This window comes from Colobus angolensis, unplaced genomic scaffold (genome assembly GCF_000951035.1).
Source record: "Colobus angolensis palliatus isolate OR3802 unplaced genomic scaffold, Cang.pa_1.0 Scaffold596, whole genome shotgun sequence".
NCBI lineage: Eukaryota > Metazoa > Chordata > Mammalia > Primates > Cercopithecidae > Colobus > Colobus angolensis.
In genome coordinates, this window is record NW_012119554.1 from 443,411 (window position 1) to 467,331 (window position 23,921).

The following is a 23,921-nucleotide window of genomic DNA, read 5'->3' on the forward strand; positions in this document are numbered from 1 at the left end:
GGGGAGAGAGAGAGAGAGAGAGAGAGAGAGAGTGTGTGTGTGTGTGTGTGTGTGTGTAGGAGGAGGAGGAAGAAAGGTTTGAAGTGCATTCCCCAAATTTCCAGGACATTCTTTATTCCTCTGTTTTATCCCTCAAAACAGAAGAAAACAAATCAGAGGCTGAGCATTTGGTTCTTTCTAACCTGAAATTGTCCTGCATTGTGCCTGATGCTGTATTGGTTTTAACTGCTATTTTTGTGGAATTACATATACTATGAAAGACATCTTTTGCCGCAGTCTCCCTGGGAACATCCTGTTGTTGAAATACTATTGGTCAGCTGCTTGAATTTTGCCCTTTTCTCTGACTTTGACACATCAAGGCAAAAATAGGTACCTATTTGTGGTGTGTTCTAGGTTTCTCCCTTTTGCTTGAAAATCCACTTGCCAGCCGTGGAGGGTACTGCTGGGAGGATGCAATGAGTCAGTGCACAACGTTTGCTCTTAAAGTTCGGTGGTTGAGGTGGCGATGGTAGCAGCTTGGCTCTGTGGTTTAAAATGCCACAGCATGCGCTATCTTGAAAATACTCAGTAGTCCCAGCATACAACTGAATTTTAGTTACACCTACTTAAGGAGAAAACTCCTTTGTAAGTGTTTGATTTTCCTGTACTTTCGTTTATTTTAGCCTGTGTATTCCCCCCACCCCCAGTAAGCAGCAAACTAACTTATTTATAGGCCTAAGGTATGTTTAAATCTGTGGTATTTTCTTAATCAGCCTGATACTGATACATCTTTGAAAGCAGTTTTGTTCACACATAAACCTAAGCCTTTATTATATTATTCTGATACATTCCACATAAGCTTGTCTATGTGCAAAGGAACATTTAGATTAATCTTGTACTACATTGTAACAATCCTAGGAAATTCCAATCAAAAGCCAACAACCTGTTTCCTTCATTCTGGACTGTTGCTGGATCTGTTTTTGTCTGTGGTCTGATAAGGAGTAACAACAATGTTAATTTTGTATTTCCTTGGCATTTGTCTCACATAATCTTTTGTCAAAGTTGACCAGGAGGCTTGTCAGACTGGCCATGCAGTTTATGAAATAAATAGTTACAATGGAGTAATTAGCTTAGCCCTGTGGAATATGTTAGCGTGTCCTTACCGTAAGTGTTTAAAATGTTAATTATGTTTATCTTGATTTCTCAGCATTGCTGTACAGAAAACATGGAATAGGCACTGATATTGATTGCCCAGTTGAAATAAGTTTTGAATTTAAACTAGTAGCTGAATGGACAGCTTTAAAAATAGTACTAATGTTTTGGGAGACTGACGTGAGCAGATTGCTTGAACCCAGGGGTTCGAGACCAGCCTGGGCAACATGACAAAAGAAAAAAAAATCTACAAAAAATACAAAAATTAGCTGGGCATGGTGGCATGCGCCTGTAGTCACACCTACGTGGGAGGCTGAGATGGGAGGATCATCTGAGCCTAGGAAGTTGAGGCTGCAGTGAGCTGTGTTTGCACCACCGCATTCCAGCCTGGGTGACAGAGCAAGACCCTGTCTCAACAACAACAATGAAAAGATACTCATATGTATTGACTGCTTCACTATGTGCCAGGTACTGTTCTGAGTCTTCATACAAATTGATTTGTTGAATCCTCATAGTGACCCTGTGGAATGCTAGTTTATAAATGAGGACACTGAGGTTCAGAGAAATTAAGTAACTTGCCCAAGGTTACAAAGAGAGCCAGGCTGAGAACCGAGATTCTCTGATTTAGAGCCCGTCCTCTTAGTACCAGTGCAAAGGCAGCACTCTGTCTAGTAGGCTTCATTCTCGAACCTCTCTGCAATGTCATATTTGCAGGGATTGACCATGTAAGGCTGTATTATCAAGGGGATACAGAGAATTTGAGTCATAGTTTAAAGTCATTTCCTGTGCTATCCTCTGTTGTATAATTAGCTCTTTTGTGGATGCTATACCATCCAGGCCAAAGCCTGTGGCCGAAACCAGGAAATTGTTCTAACCCTGTCTGAGACACTTAGTGAAGGAGTTTTGACTTTGTTCTAACTCCATACATAGAGCTGACTATATAGATTTATGTGCAAAAAGCATAACCTCATGTTAACAGGTCTATTTATTGTGTCTCTAGAACAAGTTCACAACTATATATGGACAAGTGGAAATGCTAGGCTCTGTGCTAGGCACAGGGGACACAGACATAAACAAGACAAAGCCCTCTCCCCTTGGGGTCACCATCCAGCAGGGGAGGAGACCTTGCAGTCGCACACATGTGGGAAAGTGTTCCAGGTTTGGGCTTGGTGTCTGTGCGGGTTCCCGTGGGGGGTCTCAGGAAGGGGTAGACTCTTCTACCCTGGGCAAGGAAGGCCTGCACAGGGGAAGGCATGCCGGTACCCAATCCTGAGGTCCAAGGAGATGCTTGCCATGTGGACAAGAGACAGGTGGGGACAAGAGGAGGCACACAGGGAGCAGCCCCAGCAGGAAGGAGCTGGGGGTGTGCAGCAGCAGGACCTGGGGAGGGGTCAGTGGTGCTGGAGCTTAGCAGGGTGGGCCTCTGGAATGAGGAGCTGGCCCAGTGGGGAAAGACTGGCCCATTGTGCATCCCTTTGTTTTCCCTTGTTTCGCCCCCACCCACCACGTGAGTTTAAAGGGGGAGGGACTTAACTGAATGTTTCACTTTCTGAGCTTAGTATTGTTGTTTGTCATAATTTGACCATAATCTGCATATATACAATGTTAACTATTGTTTTTTTGCAAGTTTTTTTGTTTGTTGGTTTTGTTTTTGAGACAGAGTTTTGCTCTTGTTGCCCAAGCTGGAGTGTAATGGTGCGATCTCAGCTCACTGCAACCTCCACTTCCCAAGTTCAAGCAATTCTCCTGCCTCAGCCTCCCAAGTAGCTGGGATTACAGGCATGCACCACTATGCCCGGCTAATTTTGTATTTTTAGTAGAGACGGGGTTTCTCCATGTTGGTCAGGCTGGTCTCGAACTCCCAACCTCAGGTGATTCGCCTGCCTCAGCCTTCCAAAGTGCTGGGATTACACGCATGAGCCACCGCTCCTGGTCTTTGCAAGTATTTTTATGTGGGTAAAACAGTTACACCTTTCACTGAGAGGGCCCAAACAAAAACAACAGCCTGTCACACCCTGAGTGTGGGGGGGTACCCAAAAACCCTGACTCACTTTTTATATAATTAGAGCTAAAACCAAACCAAGTCATGGCTTGTTTTTAGTAGGTGGATTGCAGAGTTACCAAACTGTTCTTTCTGGCCAGAGTGACTCAGTCTAGTACAAAGTCATGAACTGCCTCTAGCATTTCTCATTAACCTAATATCTCCATCTAGAGTAGAAATTCACCCTCCCTAAAGCCCAGAGGAAACAAACTAAGGGTCCTTGTGAAAGGAAAAGGCCTTTAGACCCCAAAACAACTGACCAGAAAGGCAGGACGAAAGGAGGTGGGGGCATTCTTTGTGCTTTCCCATACAGTTTGGAGCTCAACAGATGAAGTATTTGCCATTGATCCCCAAACCACATCTTGGGAAACTAACTTATCTGACCCCATTTGACTGGCCATTCAACTGTTCCACCATTTTGTTTACACAAAGCTAAACTAGATATAAGCTAAATTTGAGAGGGAACAGTACATTACATATGGGAATGTGGTTCATGGTTTTCTAACCCAACCCTCCCCTGCCTGTTCCTGTTCTGTGCGGGTTTTTGAGTAGATTTTTCTCTGGAAATCCATCCTTTCTTTTTCCATTCAAGGCAACTAACAGTATGCAATTTTTGATTTTGTAATTTTAGTTTTTCATGTATAGACTAAAAGTGGATGTTTATCTTGAGGCAGGAATGGCTACTGTTTTTCTGCAATTGTTTAGACTAAGGCTAGGTAGATTTCCTGTGGACTTCTTGGAACCTTTTAGCCCTAATGTTTTCCGTGCACTCAAAAATTACAATGCTGGATGGCATCTTTCCAGCTGTTGGGGTGGGAGACAGGCTGGGCTCTTTGACTTCCAAAATTGAACTTAGGTTGAGCTGGTTGTCAGACGTGGCAAAGAAAGCATTCCCTGAGCCAAACCTGGGAAAATACCAGTCAGGATGGACTCTCCCAGCCCTGGCTTTCTTAGCACACCTTGATGTGTGTTCTGTAGCTGTCTCCCCACCCCCATCCCCTAAGACTTGAGCATTTGTAGCTCATCACTTTTGTCCTGAAGTCAGTAAACTGAATCACTGTTGTAGGACTTAGAGAAGTTTTCTTATACTATGGACTGAATGTGTCCCCCCAAAATTCGTATGTTGAAATTCTAACCCCCAAAGTGATCATGTCAGGAGGTGGGGCCATTGGAGGTGATTAGGTCATGGAATTAGTGCCCTTATCAAAGAGACCCCAGAGAGCTAGCCCACCCCTCTACTGTGTGAGGTTGCAGTGAAAAGATGGCTGTCTAGGAAGCAGGCCCTCATCAGACATTGAATCAGACATCGAATCTGCTGTCACCTTGACCTTGGACTTCCCATCCTCCAGGAATCTGTGAGAAACAAATTCCTGCTGTTCATAAGCCACCCAGTTAATGGTATTTTGTTGTAGCAGTGTGAACACACTGAGACAACACATAACACGGAATGCTGTTTCTTTAAAATTTTCTTGAATTTTTACCGTGTGGTTTACTTGTCTTTTTCATTGATCCTTCCCTGTTCAGTGGGGAAACACAGATTTGCACCCAGCCCTTGCTGACCACGTGAATCCTAAGATCTCACCTCCTCCTCCCTGGCAAAAGAAGAATTAGATAATGATAGGTGTTCTGGTTTTTGGAGAAAGTTAACCAGTGTTGGGATGCTTGCACGTTAGAGCTAACTGCCTGTGCTCTGAGTCAGAACTGAAATTTTGAGTTGTAAAGAAGAACTAATATTTGATCCTCTCCTGTGTGCCAGGCATAGTGCTAGCCACTTCATAGCTTTTTGGCTATTCTTCTCCATCTCCTTTCTGCCAGTTGCTCAAATACCTTGGAGTCATCCTTGGCTCCTTTCTGTCATGCCGCATGTCCAGTCCCTCAGCAGATCCTGAACCTGAGCATATCCTTCCCGCGGCCACCTTCTAGTCCTCATTCATCTTTGGCCCGGTTTTTATTGTAGTACACTTCTCCTTCCATCCATGCTTCCTATACTAACATTGAACCTCAGTGTAACAACTAGAGTGATCCTGTCAAAACATAACTCAGATTTGGTCACTCCTGGCCCAACCCCTCCAGAGGCTTCCCATTTCACTCCACGTAGAAAATTCCAGCTTGTGCAGCCTCACGAGGCCCACGAGCTCAGCCTCCTGCAGGCCTTTTCTGACCTGGTGCCTCACTGTCGCCTCACTGTCTCACCACCCTCCAACCCTCACCAGCTCCTGCCACGCTGTTCTCCTCGACGCTTCTTAACCCTCTGCCTTCAAACTTCCATTCCAGGGTCTCTGCACTCAGGATTCTCTTTCTGGAATGTTGCACAGCCACATGGTTTTCATCTACATTTTCTTTATCCAAATGTCACTTTCCCAGGGAGGTCCTTCCTGATGTCCCCTTCCCCATCTAAAATTGCAGGCCCCTCCATCTATACATCTTTTCCTCCCCTCTTGTTTTTTTACTTAACATTTGTTACTGCCTTTATTTTACTTCTTTATACTATTTATTGTCTGTACAGCTATGAGTACAACTGAAATGTAACCTATGAATTTTCATACAACATGCGAATTTTGGAGAGACACACTCAGTCCATAGTAGATGTAAATCTCATGAGGGCTGAAAGTTTTGTCTGTTTTGTTCACTGCTACATCCCCAGCCTCTAGAACAGTACCTGGCAAATAGTGCTAAGTAAGTTTTTAATAGCAGGGAAGAAAGGGAAGAAGGAGGGAACAGACAGACCCTTGGAGTTAGACATTATCTCAGTTTACAGATGAAGACACTGAGGCTCTGAGAAGTTTCCCAAGATCATGCAACCAATAAGTGAAGCCACCTTGGGGTCACACATTTGAACCCTAATGTGTGACCGCAAAACTTTTCTGATTTCTACTTTACTGTGCTGTTTTCCTATGGATGCCTCACCCTCATTTATGTCTGCAGTGAATATTGGCTCTGTGAATTTGTATGCACATGTGTAGTGATATGAACACATTAAAATGCTTTAAAGAGAATACTGTATCAGAATCTCTTAGCTCTCTAGATGCTGCCTGTTGGATACTCCACTAAGCTTCCTACGTGCAGCCCAAGAACAAGTGATGCCTGGGCTCCTCTGAGAGAGAGAGGTGCTGAGAAATCTGTAAGCAACCATCACAAAATATGTTTACCATGTTTCCAGTTACATCCAGGCTTTTCAGTATTGAGGGACATCTTTTTGTGTTTTGATTCCTGGCATATTTACTATCAGTATATGCTTTTGGGGTTTTCAGTGAATGAAAAATAAGAGGTGGTGGCAGCAATAAGTGTAGAACATTCTTAAAAGATATGACTGGCCAGGTGCAGTGGCTCATGCCTGTAATCCCAGCACTTCGAGAGGCAGAGGCGGGTGGATCACAAGGTCAGGAGATCAAGACCATCCTGGCTAACACGGTGAAACCCCATCTCTACTAAAAATACAAAAAATTAGCCGGGCGTGGTGGCGGGCGCCTGTAGCTCCCAGCTACTTGGGAGGCTGAGACAGGAGAATGACGTGAACCCGGGAGGCGGAGCTTGCAGTGAGCCAAGATCGCGCCACTGCACTCCAGCCTGGGTGACAGAGCGAGACTCCGTCTCAAAAAAAAAAAAAAGATATGACTGTAGAAGGAAGAACATGGCTGAAACAGCAGCTTGAATAGGAAGGAAAACTAAAGGAAGGCATTTTTAAGGTTGTGTAGATTAAGAGGAAGAGGCTGCAAAAATTGAAGAAATGAGAAAAGAGACGGTTGACAGAGAAGCAGTAATATGCAGGACAGGATCTTATAAGAGCGCAGAAGAAGGGTTTGAATTCTTGAAAGAGTCTGTCTATTTATGCAATTTAAAGTGAAGGGAGGAGGCCAGGCACAGTGGCTCACACCTGTAATCCCAGCACTTTGGGGGACTGAGGTGGGTGGATCACTTGAGGCCTGGAGTTGGAGCCCAGCCTGGTCGACATGGCAAAACCTCATCTCTACTAAAAAAAATTAGCTGGACGTGGTGGTGGATGCCTGTAATCCCAGCTACTTGGGAGGCTGATGCATGACAATTGCTTGAGTCTGGGAGGCAGAGGTTGCAGTGAGCTGAGATTGTGCCACTGCACTCCAGCCTGGGCGACAGAGTGAGACTCTGCCTCAAAAAAATAAAAGATAATAAAATTTAAAAATAAAATGAAGGGAGGAAAAGATTTTTTTTTTTTTTCGTTTGAGACGGAGTTTCACTCTTGTCACTCAGGGTGGAGTGCAATGTGCGATCTCGGCTCGCTGCAACCTCCGCCTCCTGGGTTCAAGCAACTCTCCTGCCTCAGCCTCCCAAGTAGCTGGGACTACAGGTGTGCGCCACCATGCCCGGCTAATTTTTGTAATTATAGTAGAGATGGGGTTTTACCATGTTGACCAGGCTGGTCTCAAACTCCTGAACTCAGGTGATCCGCCCGTCTCAGCCTCCCAAAGTGCTGGGATTACAGGCGTGAGCAACCGTGCCCAGCCAAGATTGATTTTTCTTAGTAAAGTAAATAGAATCTGTCATTTGTATGAAATGGGGACGGAGTTGAAAAGGAATACAAAGCAAATCTCTGTTGCACTCGAACCATGTTTCAGGCACTGCCCGGGGCGGGGGCAGGGTACAAAGATGACCGGGTGGCTTCCTGTCATTAGAGCATGGACGCCAGCTTTTCAGCATTGCATGCAGCAGCCCAACCAGCCTCGTGAATAAAAGAGATGTGAACAAATGGTCACACAGCACTCAGATACCCACACTCAGAAAGCCACACGCAGAGCAGCACAGTAGAAGCAGTGGGTTTGTGTGCACGGACAGGCATTCCTAAGGACCAGCTCGAAGTTGAGAAATCACAGATTTGAAGGATTCCTGCTCTTTGCAGGAACGATAAGAGTAGTAGCTGATGTTGGCACGACTCTGTAATGAACTCTCCCCCCACTTTCCTGCTAGATACTTCCATCTGGAGTCGCAAAGGTCTTCTTCAATCCAAACCAATACCTTTCGTCGGTTGTTTTCTATTTAAGCGATAACAGTCATTTGCAAGATATCATTGGCCATCTAAAGTCTATGTGGAAGGAATTAACTGAAAATCATTACTTGATCAGAGAGTATTTTTTGGTCCCATCTTTATTTTGCTTCTTTTTCTTTTTTTCTTGCCTCCCAGGCAATGCATAGTCCTTATACCACTTTACCTCCATTTACCTTCTCCTGTCTTTTTTGCTGTTATTGTCATGTATTTTAGTTCTACTTACATTATGCTTAACCCTCACAAAACTTTTGTTTTGGCTTAAGTAATTGATATCCATTTAGATCTCTACACATATTTATCCTGTGTCTTTTATTCTTTTCTTTGCCTATCCATGCCTCCATCCGGGCCCTTTTCCTTCTGCTAAAGAACTTCCTTTTGTGGCTCTTACGGCAATGAATTATCTCAGTTTTTTTTTTTTTTTTTTTTTTTTTTTTTTGAGACAGTCTTGCTGTGTTGTCCAGGCTGGAGTACAATGGCACAGTCTCGGTTCATTGCAACCTCCACCTCCTGGATTCAAATGATTCTCCAACCTTAGCCCCCTGAGTAGCTGGGATTACAGGCATCCGCCATCATGCCAGGCTAACTTTTGTATTTTTTTAGAGACGGGATTTCACCATGTTGGCCAGGCTGGTCTTGAACTCCTGACCTCAGGTGATCCGCCTGCCCATCCCAAAGTGCTGGTTTTACAGGCGTGAGCCACTGTGCCCAGCTTCAGAAAACATCTTTCTCTCACCTATATTTTTTAAAGATATTTTTACTCTGTTTATTCTTTCAGTCTTTTATGATATCCATTCCTCTTGAAACAGCATTCAGTATTGTCTTTTGTCCTTCAAAGATAATGTGTCCTTTTTTTTCTTTGACAACTTTTAAGATTTACTCTTTGTTTTTAGTTTCTATTAATATGCCTCGATATGATTCTCAGGCTTGGGATTTGTAGAATTTCTTGAATTTGTAGTGAAGTCTTTGGACAGTTTTGGGAAACTCTTGGCCAGCGTCACTTTAAATATTGTTTCTGCTCCCTTTTTCTTTCTTTTGTTTCCTTCTGTGATTCCACTTATGCAGAATTTGGACCTTTTTACTGTGTCACTTATGCCTTCATGCTCTTTTCTGTATTTTCACTCCCTTGGTTTTTCTTCATGTTTCATCTGGATATTTTTTACTGCCTCATTTTCTAGTTTGCTAATCCTGTCGACTCTGCTGTTTCTCCATTTACTAAAATCTTATGTTAGTTTTCTGGTAAAAGTCTCCATCTTATTTTTCTTCTGAAGATAGTAATCATACTATACAAGTGATTAATCTTGTCTTTTTTTTCTTATTAGTCCTGTTTTCTTACATATCTGGAAATTTTAATTGAATGCCTGACATTGTACAAGAAAGATTTTAGAGGTTCTGGTCAACATTATTTTTCTCCAGAGAGGAGTTAAACTTCTTTCCTTCTACTTCAGGTACCCAGTTTTTAAATTTTCCCCGATACATACCTCCCCTGCATTTTTAACCTTTTATTTGCAGCAGGAGTTCCCAGAGGGACTTGTGTTTTCGAAAGGATCAAAGCCTGATGCCTAAAGGGAAGAGTCTGGAGGAAGGATTCTTTTTCTTGGGATGGACAATAGAAAGACGAGGGCGGAGACAGTGTGTGTGAGGTAGAAAGTGATCAGCTTCAACCCCTGGAATCACAACAGAGTGATTCTTCAGAACTGAGTCCTGAAGAATCCATTCTGTTTAAGCAGGAAAGTCGGTGAATCTTTTTTATAAACAAGGGTTAATTAGTTCTCTTCTAAGTAAAACGTACATTGAACCAGATCTCTCATTTTCCTATCTTTCTAGTCACTGAAGGTTTTCTCTTAAAAGCAACAAAAGGCATCAGGACAGGCTGTGTAGCCGCCTTTGGAAACGGCAGATGTTGAGTTAAGTGGATTCTGTTCTCCTCCATAGTCCAGGACTCTTCAGACCTGAAATCAGTTAACCTGGAGATGACTAATTCAGGCTCAGGACACCAGATCTGCTGGAAGTAGATGGGTGTGAATCTGTGATGTCCTTTCCCAGGTCACCCTTTGCGGATTGAGAGATAGCAAAGGTTGGAATGCCGACTGAAAGGCCACTGAAGAACCCAGGGGACATCCTAGGCAAATCCTAGGCAAAGACCAGAGGCTTCTGAGGAACTGTTGGAAAGTAGCTAAGCTGCAAGTTTATTTCTATTTTAGCCCATCTGAAAGGTGGGAACATTTGAGTTCATTTTTGAAAGAACCTTCTTTTGACCTCTCATTTGAGCCTGGGATCAAGCCAGTTTTCTAAAGAAATGAGACAGGACTTAATTTAAGTACCTTAGATTTGAACTACCTCCCATTCCCATTCTACCTCCTCCGCAAAAGACAGGTTCAACTCTTTGTTCTCCCAGATGCTAAAGACCAGTTCCCAGTTGGTGGTCTTACCCAGATACATTACACTTGTGTATAAATAACTTCCCTGGGCATTGCTAGAAGTGAAGTATCAGCTTTGCATGTGTAGCTTTCCCAAAGTACAGGTCTGTCTTACCCACCACCATCAAAAGTTAGTTGTTAGAAGCAATAGCTTCGTTTCCACTGTGAATGGTGTATTACTCTTAGATGGGTCAGGGGTATTTTGAATACCAGAAGATTGGCAAAGATCAGCCGGGCCCAGTGGCTCACACCTGAAATCCCAGCACTTTGGGAGGCCAAGGTGGGCAGATCACGAGGTCAGGAGTTTGAGACCAGCCTGGCCAGCATGGTGAAACCTCGTCTCTACTAAAAATACAAAAATTAGCTGGGCATGGTGGCATGTGCCTGTAATCCCAGTCACTCAGGAGGCTGAGGCAGGAGAATTGCTTGACCCCAGGAAGCGGAGGTTGCAGTGAGCCGAGATCATGCTACTGCACTCCAGCCTGGGCGACACATCAAGACTCCCTCTCAAAAAAGAAGAAAAAAAAAAAAAGATGAAGAATGGCAAAGATCAAGAAGAATGAAGACTGAACCAGATGAACTTTCGAAATCTTTTTTTACCCTAGTAGATGGTTGGTTTTGCCTGCTGTCTCTCCATAGTCCTCTTTTGCTTTCACCCTCCTGCCGCCACATCCCCCTATATTTGTGTCTCCATCTATGTCCATTACTGGTACCTGAAACACGCCTTTCCAGAGCAGTAGCTTCTTTTGGAGTTAGTTTGCTTGACCAGACCAGCTCTAACTAAGCAAATGTTTTAGCTTTGGTGCTCTACCTCCTTCAGGAAATCATTCTCCTGTAAGAAGCGGGGGTAGAAGAGGAGACCTCTCCTCCATAGGCAGCACCTCTTGAAATCACTGGTCCCAATCTCCACCCCAGTCTGGCCTCCATCTTTCTTCCTAGTATAAATGGTACACACTAGTAATGTAAGCTGGTGTGGTGTGATGTGATCCATGTAATGGACATGTACTAAGCCTCCTATTTCTTTGGGGCCTGTTTCAGATTGTGAGAGTAGGAGCTTCGGGAAAAGAAGTGGATTCTAGGCCACGTGGCCTCCGGAAAGGTCTGGGTGATGGAAGTGGGCCGGGCGTCTGAGTTAGGGATATGGATCAAGAAAGAACACTGGAGCCTGACTCCTCTTTCTTGTCCAGATATTTACATGTAATTTTTCAGAAATTTTTTAATATACTTTTGTCAGCTGCCTTCCTTTGTCAGTTCTGCTACTTGGGAGAGAAAAGAGATATGCCCAATGTCTCTGTATAATTTTCACTGGCATTTAGGAAGGAATTTTTCTATGAAGACAATAGCAAAAGTCATGGTTGGGTTACCTCTCTAGGTTACCCAGTATCACACATAGATACTTAGCAGACTTTTGCTGGAAATACTCATGGTCTTTCCAGCTTTCTCTGTGAAATGAGCATAATAATACTACCTCACAGGATTGTTGTGAGGATTAAGCTAGTTAAATATTTCATTGATGGGAGGCCCCAAAGACAGTGGCTGGCGCATGGCGAACATTGTTGGCTGAAGCTTATGATTCCAGAAGTTCAACTGTGGTCTTCAGTACTTGGAAGTTTGCCCTTACCTACTCTGCTACATACTCATCTAAAACTTAATTTATTTAACGAAATAGTTGGGAACGGATTTCTTTCTAAAAACCTCAAAAAATTTATTCCAAACCCTTAAAACCTATTTTACTTTTGCCACAAGAAGCTTAGCTTATACTGGTGCCCAACATCTATGATTATTCTCTCTGATGTCACCAGCCTCCTTTCTTCTAAGCCTTTGGCATTAAAGTGAATCTATTTATTCATTTGAAATAAATACAAAGTACTTTGTAAGAATGGAGTTCTGGTGACTAGGAAGGAGATGATCTTGAGCTTCTTTTCTGTTGAGGAAGGTTCGGTTTCATGTCTAAGGTTCTGTATTTTGCGATTTTAATTGACGTGTTTGTGCTTTCCTTTGTTCCAGAATGGGCATGAGGTGATTTCCATAGTTTAGGATGAGACATGCAAGATTCAGTGGGGTTGAAAGAGGAGGGAGCCGGAGAGCACTCATTGGAAGAAAGGATAGGATTTCCAGTAATAACCCTTTGATTTGTATTTTTTTTCCAAGTGCTTTCATAACCAAGGTCTCCGTGGGTAACTCCATGGGTGGTGGTCTCCCTGTTTTGTAGATGAAGACACTGATCCTAAAGAGAATGTGTCTTTTGCTCATGTTCACCAGCTGATACTAATGACAGAGTTGGCATCAGGACTCTGCTTTTGAAAGCCTGTGTGCTTTCTTGGAGTTGAAATAAGTTATCTGCCAAATCAGGCCTTATGGTGTGACCACCATACAGGGCATTTTTTTCCTGCGTTATAATCTATCTCCTGGTTCAGTACTGAGGCACAAGCTATTTATGCATATTGAAAAACCTTGTAAGGATGGCAAAACGGGAGCGCTCATAGGGTGGGAAGGCATATTTCCCGTGGCTAGTACTAACTGTGTGGAAACCTATCTTCAGGCTTCCCTCTGCACGCTTCAGTGTTTTCAGCAGTGGACAAGTAGGGGCCTGGCATTTTCAACATGAGCATGCACCCCTTCTGCCAAAAAGTCCTACACTGGGTCCCAGCTGATGAAGAGCTGAAAGGCGGGACACAATTCTGTCCACAGCTGGACTTCAGGATTCATCCTTCCTTCATAAATTCTTTATAATCAATGTAGAAAAATCATAGGGAAAATAGGATTTGACTAAACCCCAACTTCTCTATGTTGAAGATCAATTGTCTTGATTCTACCTGTGTACATCCTGCTTATTTCTGCGCTTTTTACTTTATACTATACTCCACCAATCCTTTTAAAGGAAAAAGCAAAATCCTATTATGGGAATGCTTCAAACCACTCTGAGCTTCCAGATTAATCTGAAACAGCATCTGAGTTCATAACTGGGTCAGAGTTGCAGAATAGCAAGAGAAAACTTGCCAGTTCAGCAGGCGTGTGTCTTGGGTTAGTTAAGACAGCAGGACGGTCCTGAGGCCTGACTTGCTTGCATGTGTTTCAACCTTGTGTGCAGAGATAATTCTGGGTGGCTTTAGATAACTTTGTTTCTTAACTGAAAAAGGAGTGTCTGTTGCCTGATAAGTGTTTATCCGTGAAATAGCAACATGGTGTGCATCTTAGGGTAGGAGGGCTTTTAGATCTCCAGAGACCAGGAAAAAAAAAAGCAAGGTCGTTGGCTTAGGCATATTACTAGAATTAGAATGTCAGTCCCAACTTTAAAATGCCTCTATTGTTTCTATTCGGGGTCCCCTTTCTGGATTCTCTTTGCCTTAAGGGCTATACATCATCCATAACCAAGCAGAACTGAAAACAGACAAACGCACTCCTAGTGGATAGAAATCTGGAATCCAGAAATGCTTTCTTCTTGCCAAACCTCAACTTGTTCCGTGCCTTTTTTTTTTTTTTTTTTTTTAATGCCTCTTCCCAGCCTCCCCACCTCTTCGTGATTTGGCTGAGTGAGGACTAGCTGTTTGGTTTGCCTTTTATCAACAATAGATATTCACTGCTTTTCAGGTCACATTTTCCTTTAACTCTTCTCTGTTTACGAGTATCACGAAAGGGTTTTTCAACATCAGGACAAAACTCACACTCAGAATACTTTTTAACTGTGGGTATTTGAACAACATCAAACAGAAGTCAGTGGTGAAGACGTTCACCTACTAGTATATCAGCAGAGTTAAAAATGACTCTGAAGTTGAAAGTCCCACACTACTTCTAAGAAACTTGTAAAAAATGTTGGCCAAATGCTACACCAAACATTTTGCATTAATTATCCTCTTAACTCTTCAAAACAGTCATTTGCAGGCCAGTCTTTGTGGCTCACGCTTGTAATCCTAGCACCTTGGGGGGCCGAGGCAGGCAGATCTCCTGAAGCCAGGAGTTCAAGACCAGCCTGGCCAACATGGTGAGACCCTGTCTCTACTAAAAATACAAAAATTAGCCAGGCATGGTTATGCACAACTGTAATCCCAGCTACGGGAGGCTGAGGCAGGAGAATCGCTTGAACCCAGGAGGTGGAGGTTACAGTAAGCTGTGATCACACCCACTCCAGCCTGAGTAACACAGTGAGACTCTGCCAGCAAAAAAAAAAAAAAAAAAGAGCAATCCCTTACTGTGGGTTTAGCAGATGGATAAACTGAGGTTCAGAGAAGTTAAGCCTCTTCCACCAGCGTGAGTATTTGGTAACTGTCAGGGTAAGAGTTGATTCCTTTGCTCCTGTTTGACTACATCATGGCAGCTCCCACAAAGTTCATGGCAGCCTTACTTAGAGGCACAATAGATAGTTGAGTTTTCCAAATTTATGGGTTCAAACATAGCTTATTGCAGACAATGCTGATTAGAATTAGAGCTGTGCTGGTAGCTGAGGTTTGCAGCTGTACAACCTTGTATAGTCTCTGACTTATGGTGATTTAACTTAACACGTTTTTAACTTGACGATGACGCAAAAGCTATGTGCATTCAGTAGAAACTGTACTTCAGATTTTGAGTTTTGATCTTCCTGGGCTGCTGACATGTGATCCGATTCTCTCAGTGCTGGGCAGCAGCAGCCGCAGCTCCTAGTTAGCCATGCGATCATGAAGAGGGAACAAATACTCTACAGTGGGCCCTGCTGCCAGATGACTTTGCCCAGCTGTCAGCTAATGTAAGTGTTCTGGGCATGTTTAGATATGTTAGCTGTGTGAAATTCATTTTTACTTACAGCCTTTTCAACTTAAAAATGGGCTTACCCGGATGTAATCCCATCATAAGTCAAGGAGCATCTGTACTTGGAAGAATATAAAACTTCTCCATCACGCTACAGAGTCCTGCCACTTCTCTCTCTTTTCCTGTTGTATTTGGTTACCATCTTTCCTGGTGACAAGGAAGATACTGCCACCAGCAATTACTCAGCGAGGCAAAGATATTAAAGAGGAAATTTCCATTAGGTAAATAACTGTGAAAGAAGAACCCAAGAGAAGGGAGAGAAATTCAAGCCCCAGCTCCTGTTACACTGGCCAAATACCTTTGGCACCCCATGCTTGCTGAAGATCATAAAAGGGTCAGGAAAACTGATAGGACAGAACAGAGGAACACAGTGTGAATTTTTCCCCTTGCCCCATTCCAGTGTCTACTTGAATTTCAGTTTTATAAAATCAACCCTTCAGAGCCAGGCCCAAAACCCAGGCTAATTTGCAGTGTCTCCATTTGTGTAGACAATGAGATTATTTTGGGAAGGGGGGTGTTGACAGAGTGTGTGTTAGCTATTCAGTAGAACTGGCATCTTGAAGTACTTCTGAGATTTTTACCCCCTTGCTGAAAATATTGCTTTATAGAAGTTAATGACTTTGGACTGTGGCCAGAATTCACAAGTGTGGCATGTGTTGAAGTGAAAGAAAGGGGAAAATCATTGTCTTTGTGAGTGTAACAGCAGATTTTCTGAAGGACATTTTGTTCCTTGGAACCTTTCATTTTAGCTAGAACAACATGCACTTGAAGCCTTAATTATTTTGTGGACTTGAGATTGCTACAAAATGAGGTAGGCAGACTTAAGTCTCTGCAAATGCTCCTTCTGGTGTTAAGGTATTATAACCAAAGAGTTACAAATTGTCTGCACATTACCTTCCAGTTGCTAGTCGCTTTGCCAGTTTAGAAGCCTAGCACACGCTGGGGCTGTTATGCCCTGCTGCAGGTAGCTTCTGCTTTGCTAGGGGTGATATGCCATGCCACATGCTTTACGTGCACACTATCCCTGAATCCTCAAGACAGCCCTGCAGAATCCGATTATTCCCATTTTGCATATGAAGAAGTCGAAGTTTAGATAACATAATACTGTTTTTATTGAATGACTCATATGTATCAGGCTCTGTGCTATGTGCCTTACATGTATTGCCTAATCCTTACAGCATCTTTGTAGGGAATATTTGTATCCCCATTTTGAAAAGGAGGGAAACAGAGGCCTGCAAAGTTTCCTTGTCTGTGATCTCATAGCTGTTGGGTGTCACAGTCAGAATTCAAACTCAGGTGTGATTATCTTTCTATTACGTCACATCCATACTTCCCTACTGCGATCTTGAAGGCAAGAGACAGAAAGCGCTTCTGATTTCTGATTCTCTGTCTCTAGCCTGCCACACGGTAGGGCTTCCACACATGCTGGATTGCTTGGTTGACTGGATGTGTAGTGGATTTGTACTTGCTCACATCGGGACTCATTTCTCCTTCGTCTGAATAATCTGGACCTCCACCTCCAGGCTTTACTTGTCACAAGACAGTGGGAGGATGGGATCATGAAAGATGACCTGGGCCAGTCACTCCCTACATGATGGTGTAACTCTTTGGGTATCTCTGCTGTTTTGATGACCATCTTCAAAGTCAAGGACCTGGGTAAAAAAGTGCTTCCAAGCTTCAGAGAAGACCAAGGCCAGAGGGCACCCATGATGAGCACCACTGGAATTCCCTCCCTCCACAGCCTGTGTGTTTTCTGCTGTCTTTGAGGGAGAAAGAACAGCTGGGCAGGACTTACCTTCCCACTGAGGTGGGGAATGAGGTAAAATTAAGGCTGTCTAACTAAATTCCTCCATAGTAAAAGGAGGCCACGTGCTTTTTGGTAGTCTGGATTCAATACTCAGAGTGCAGTGAACTGGCCCAGGGCCCTGCCTTTACCACTGTATCCATCATCTTGCTTTGACTTTGGTTTAGTTTCTGGAAAACGTCCTTCCCAGTAAAACCTGATTAACTACTCATCAATACAGGTTTGGCTGGATCATAGATTTTAACATCTACTCAAGTTTTCTGAGTTCTCAAAGCTGTGTTTCTAGGGGTGAGTGAAGACTTTTGTAATGGTTGACTGTTAACAAGTGACAAAGGACAAGTCCGGTTGGCTTGCACAAGCAATTTTTTATGGACAGAGAAACAGGAATTCAGAGAAAAGTCCTACAGTAAGTTGAGATAGGTGTAGGTACCTTTCCATGGCAAAGGTCTTCACCTTACGGAAGAATCCAGCATTAGAGGGAAGAGTGATCTCTTACGTCATCTCATCCCATCCTCCTTGGGTCAGTACATTGTCTTTGTACAGAGAACACCCAGGACCCAGTTGGTGCCGGGGAGCTGAGGCTGCCACAGCAGACTTAGTTGGAAATTAAGCTTTTGGCATAGGCTCACTCATCAACTTTGGATATTAAACTCGTTTAATTTGATGGGAGTAGAAGAAGAGGGAGTGATATTGGGCATTCTGCCTAGATTATTCTCCCATATTCTCTTGGCGGGGGAAAGTATTATGGGATTTTTAACTTCCTCCTAGTTAGCTGCCAACAATAGGTAAAAAGCACTTTACCCAACCTCTCTTCCAAGGAAGTCTGTTCTCAAAGAATGTAAGAGCTTGAGAGAAACAGGAAAGACCTGAATAAAACCCTGAAATAGCTGCATTGCTCCTGAGTCTCTTCAGGTGGAGATGTGTCCCCTGGAGACACACAGGACATGGACACACGTCACATAACTGTGGTTCTCAAAGCATCTGGGGCACCAGAGAGACACGTTTTTGTCCAGAACCTGAAGAATGCTGGGTGCCTACATAATTCTAAACATAGCAGGGACTCTTATTGATTCTTTCCAAAACAAAGGTCACATTTCCTCTCTGTAGTTTGTGTCCTGGGTTCCTGCTGACTGTTTTGTATATACGATTGTTACCTTCTCAAAGAGACTGTCAGTTCTTGAGGGCAGGGTTCAAGGCTGCTGTTTGTGTCTTCAGCAGTACCTAAATCTGTCCTGGGCCCAGAGAAAGTGCTTAGTAAAGACATTCTACCTTGGGTCGTAGGTCACACAGTGCCAGAGCTGGAAAGGATTTTGGAAATCATAGAGTCCAGCACTCTAATGTTATAAATGGTACCACTCCAAAAACTTGCTTGGGAGGCTGGTGTTTATCTGCTGGAAGGAGATGATCTTATTACATTAAACTGTAGTGCAAATGACCATAATTCTAAAGCTTCGACAGGCTTCCCTCAAACAGTGCAGCATGTTCCTCCTTGGACTAGCAGCAGAGTAATAAGAACAGTAAGAATGCTAACTAGATACCAGGCCCCCAAGCCATTGTCACGAATGCTTCCAGCTACATGACAAAGTGGGTACTCTCGCTACTCTCTGGATGCAGAGGAGGCTCAGAGGTAGGCCACCTTGCTCAGGGTCATGTAGTTACCAGAATGGTCGAGGGAGGACTGGAGCCGGGTTTGGTCAGATGCCCCAGCTTGTGGCCCTTCTCCTGTACTGTGGTAACTCTTGGATGGGGTCTCTGACTGAAGCCACTCCTTAGTGATTCACGGTGCCAGCAGCATCATGCGGTGTTTCCAGTTGTCCTAAAGGAAGTTATTAATTTTCGTTAACTTTAATTCTCTCATTAGACAGGCAGTGATGTGGAAGGCAAGGCAGAAGGCAAACAAATAAGGATAGGGGTTACATCTCCGGAAAGGTCAGGAATCACTGCCCTAGGTTGTAAAATATTTGGCCTGAGTAAAAGGCATGAGTCTTCCCATAGCTTTTTCCAGGAACCATCACTTGACATGGAATTACTGCTGTGTTCACTAGTCCCTCTTCTGTGCCCAGAACTCACATGTCACTTGTGTCAAGAATCCTCATGACTGAGGTTTCCAAGGCAGATCTGATCTGTGTAACACGCATCCCAACCCCCTTGCCAAAGGAGAAAGAAACAGGCCCCCAGATGGCCACCCAGTTCCTGGGCCTTCCAGGCAGGCAGCTTGCCTCGAGGCTTTCCCCTGAGCCTTGTATCTAAGGAACATTCCTGTGAGTTTTCTAAGAGGTTAGTCCTGGGTCATTGGCACTTAAACCACTTGTTTTGGTAGATCCTTCCTGAGAAGGTTAATTATATATTTGATATCCTTTTCTTTTTATGCCTGAATGATGAGGATAAGTACTCTGTGGTTTATTAACTGTCACTTTAAACCTTTTCAGATTGTCTTGTGACAAAACAGAGTTTTATGTCCTTTTTATCCCAGCTTTGATGGATGAGACAGCTTTTCTGGTTAAAGTATGCCAGGGTAAATAAAATCTCTGAATTGTGGAGATGGTGGGTTTGCATTTGAAATCATGAGTTCAAGTCTGCCACCTCCTATGAAAGGTGACCTAACCTGTTAATCTTTCCATCGATTTCATTTTTGGCTTTTGACAAATGGAGCTTGGCACCTCATAGGTACTCAGTAATTATTGAATAAATGAAAGAGAGCATTACTAGAGGGAGTTTGATGTCTCCAAATATTTGATACCAAGCCCTAAAGCAACTGACACATTTCCTGTTTTGAATTCCACTGATTCTTAGAGCAAAGAGCCTATGTTCTTACCATGATACAGTCCTGAAGCTCACTTCTCCTCCCTCAAGACTATTTTGTTATACCTCTCATTTTTTCAGTACATTTGGAGTAGTATTCTGGAAAGTGAATGTCATTAAAGATTTTTAGTAGTTGCTTTGCAAAGCCTAGTGTCCTCCATTGTATGCATCCCACAATTTGTGTGTGCTCAGTCGTTTTGAGAACCACTCACCTGGGGCAGACAGTATAGGTAATTGCATTTAAAATATTTAAATTTATTTATATTTAAATTATTGGCCAGGCACAGTGGCTCACACCTGTAATCCCAGAACTTTGGGAGGCCTGGGTGGGCAGATCACTTGAGGTCAGGAGTTTGAGACTAGCCTGACCAACATGGTGAAACCCTACCCCTACTAAAAGTACAAAAATTAGCCAGGTGTGGTGGTACGCACCTGTAATCTCAGCTAGTTGGGAGCCTGAGGCAGGCGAATCACTTGAGCCTGGGAGGCGGAGGTTGCAGTGAGATGAGATCACACCACTGCAGACCAACATGGGCTTATCTAAAATGTATTTAAATTTATTTAAAGTAATTCAAATAGTAAAAATAGTGCCAAGACTTGAAAACTCTTTTCCTGTTTTTAACTCATTCTAGTTTGCTGGCACATTATCAGATGGCTTAGGGAAGACGATGGACAATCGGCATCAGTCAGAGCGGGAGTACATCAGGTACCACGCAGCTACAAGTGGTGAGCACCTTGTAGCCGGCATCCATGGCCTGGCTCATGGTAAGTCGCAGGTGACATCAGGCTCTGCTGCTGCAGGTCCTCAGAGGCGCCTTTGTACCAATCTGATTGCAGCTATAAAAACAGAAAGCTGGGCTGGACGTGATGGCTCAAGCTTTTAATCCCCGCATTTTGGGAGGCCGAGGAGAACGGATCGTGAGGTCAGGAGTTTAAGACCAGCCTGGCCAACACAGTGAAACCCCGCCTCTACTAAAAATACAAAAATTAGGCCAGGCGCAGTGTCTCATACGTCTAATCCCAGCACTTTGGGAGGTTGAGACAGGTGGATCATTTGAGGTAAAACGTTCAAGACCAGCCTGGCCAACATGGCGAAACCCTGTCTCTACTAGAAATATAAAAATTAGACAGGTGTGGTGTTACACGCCTGTAATCCCAGCTATTCAGGAGGCTGAGGCAGGAGAATTGCTTGAACCCTGGAGGTGGAGGTTGCAATGAGCTGAGATCATGCCACTGCACTCCTGGTGACAGAGCAAGACTCCATTTCAAAAAAAAAGAAAACTGACAACAGAGGAAATCCTGTGTTGGTGTACCTTCCAAGCTCTCTTACTTTATCCTCCTTGCAGTTGAAATATGACAGCCTGTGAGAACTCCTCATTCGTTTTCTGAATGTTGTGCACATTGCAATTCCTTTCGTTCTCTGGCTTCTGTTCCCGAAGTATCATAAGGTGTAATCAACTAGACCTGTTCTTAGAATTGTAGCTGCTGCTTCTCTTCTTAGAATTGTAACCTCTGCCTTCTTAGTGATCGTTCCTTCCAAAGAAATTGAAATGGGGAATTGGCGGCCAGGTTTGTAGCCTCGGTGTTTTTTAGTTTTGCATAAATGTGCATTCACTAAAATTATAAATTTATCTGCCTAAGAGATGTTGTTGATGGTGTGAATGCATTTGGTCTCTGACTTTGAATTCTGACTTTTAATGCTTTAATTCTGTTAAAAATGCCTTTTGTTGCATTTTTGTTAACAATTTCTTAGTACAGCATCCAAGGCCCTTGGAACTATAGATCCAGTCAATTTTTCCGACCACCGTCCCTCAGCCATGCTGCACTTTGGCCACACAGAGCTATGTACTGCTTTCCAGGTGTGCCTCCAAGTCCTTGCTCATGCATGGTCCTGCTCTCCCTCCTCTGCCTCACTTCCTTGTCTATCAAAATCCTGCTCAACCTGTAAGTCCCAACTCAAATACATTTTCCCAGCTCGATTAGTCCCTGTTAGAGTTAATGACAGAGCACAGTCTGGGTCGTGTATGTCACCAACTGTGCACATCGAGGCCTCTGATAGATTGAGAATGTGAGGAGGGAGAAAGACCACTTTGTGTTCACCTTTATCCTTGCGTACCTCACGTGACACCTGGCATGTAGCTCATGCATAGTAAGGCTTAGTAAATTAAACTCTTTGTACCAGATCCTTAGGAACCATCCAAAACTATCAGAGTCATATCAAGACTGATCAGTATAGGCCGGGCGTGGTGGCTCAAGCCTGTAATCTCAGCACTTTGGGAGGCCAAGACGGGCGGATCACGAGGTCAGGAGATCGAGACCATCCTGGCTAACACGGTGAAACCCCGTCTCTACTAAAAAAAAATACAAAAAACTAGCCGGGCGACGTGGCGGGCGCCTGTAGTCCCAGCTACTCGGGAGGCTGAGGCAGGAGAATGGCGTGAACCTCGGAGGCGGAGCTTGCGGTGAGCTGAGATCCGGCCACTGCACTCCAGCTTGGGTGATAGCGAGACTCCGTCTCAAAAAAAAAAAAAAAAAAAAAGACTGATCAGTATTAATTATCTGCATTTGGAAGAAGAGGAAGGAATATAGACAGTAAAAAATTATATATCTGTTTGCGCTTAGGACACATTTAGAACAGAATTTTTGTTCACCAGCTTTCCTAATGGTGAGATTTGGATCAAAATGCCTTTGCTTTTCCTAAGGCTGCCCAACCGTAAAGGGAGCTGTCCCTAAGGAAACATCAGGCCAGAAGTGAAATTTGGCTGAAAGTAACTTGTTTATGAATTTTAAAAGTTGAGTGTTGGGCAATCATTTGGGGTTAAGGTTTAATCATTCTTTCTAGTAATGACGGTACATCAGGCTTTTCGAAGACTTTTAAAATGAATATGAAATGCTTTGTTATGTATGGTGGCCTTTATCTGGCCAGCATCCTTACAGTGTGGAGAGAGCATGACTGTCCTCCCTTTCTGGATGAACACACAAATGTGCTGAAAAAATGCATGATTGGTTCAAAGTTGCAAAATCACCTCTCATCAAGAATCATTCCTATAATATGTACAGCCTCTCCAGGAGCCAGTGGCTTCATCCAAAGAGGATCCACTGAGCTCTGGGTTATATGAAGGCAGTGTCCTAGAGTGAGAGTCTTCCTTTAGGATGAAAAGACCTTTAGAAGATGACAAGAAACAGAATCCACTCAATCCCCTTGGTTAAGAACTGGGAATTGTGCTTAGTTCTCTCTGCAGGCTCTGCTGGACCCAGGTTCAGTCATGTTCTGTCTCTCAGGTCCTAGTCTGAATTCCTATCCTGTGTGTGCTCTGCCAAGAACTTTGTTCTCAAAGTTTGGGAAGAGGCTGGGTGCAGTGGCTCAGGACAGTAAACCCGGTACTTTAGAAGACCTAGAGGGAGGATTGCTTGAGCCCAGGAGTTTAAGGCTGCAGCAAGCTGTGATCATGCCACTGCACTCCAGCCTGGGTGATAGACGGAGACCCTGTTTCTTAAAAAAAAAAAAAAAAAGTTTGGGAAAGAGATATTGCCTCATTGGAGCAAATTTACCCAGAATCCAAAAGAAACGTTGTGAATTGTTAGTGCATTCTCACCCAAGGAGTTTCCTTTACCAATTTGTCTCACTAGAGCTGAAGAGTCTAGAGAGCTTCCTCACACCCCACTGTCAGAGGGTAAACATCCTGTGAGTGTCCCTGGCACAGGTCCTGGAGATGCTCCCCGGACAGGCTGCCTCTTCCCTTCAGTGACTGTGACCTCTTCAGCCTCTGCCAGCTTCTGGCCTCTTCTAAGGTGTTTTCAGCCATTGCTGTCAACTTGCAAAATGTTTGGAATGTCTTTTTGACCTGGATTGGTCTTTTGAACTGACTTCATTGAGGGTCCCAGCCAGCTTTCACAGCTTTTTGGGGTGCTCTTCATGAAGGT

General features: G+C 43.7%; 1 protein-coding gene across 2 annotated transcripts in view; it reads left to right on the top strand.

Moving 5' to 3' along the window:
* VPS13D (vacuolar protein sorting 13 homolog D (S. cerevisiae)) overlaps positions 1–23,921 on the top strand; it is a 281,733-nt gene that overhangs the window by 205,166 nt on the left and 52,646 nt on the right. For both annotated transcript variants that reach the window (XM_011962545.1, XM_011962546.1), the window contains one exon: positions 20,630–20,762. In XM_011962545.1, coding sequence (XP_011817935.1) covers positions 20,630–20,762 — 133 coding nt within the window. The remainder of the gene's footprint in view (positions 1–20,629; positions 20,763–23,921) is intronic.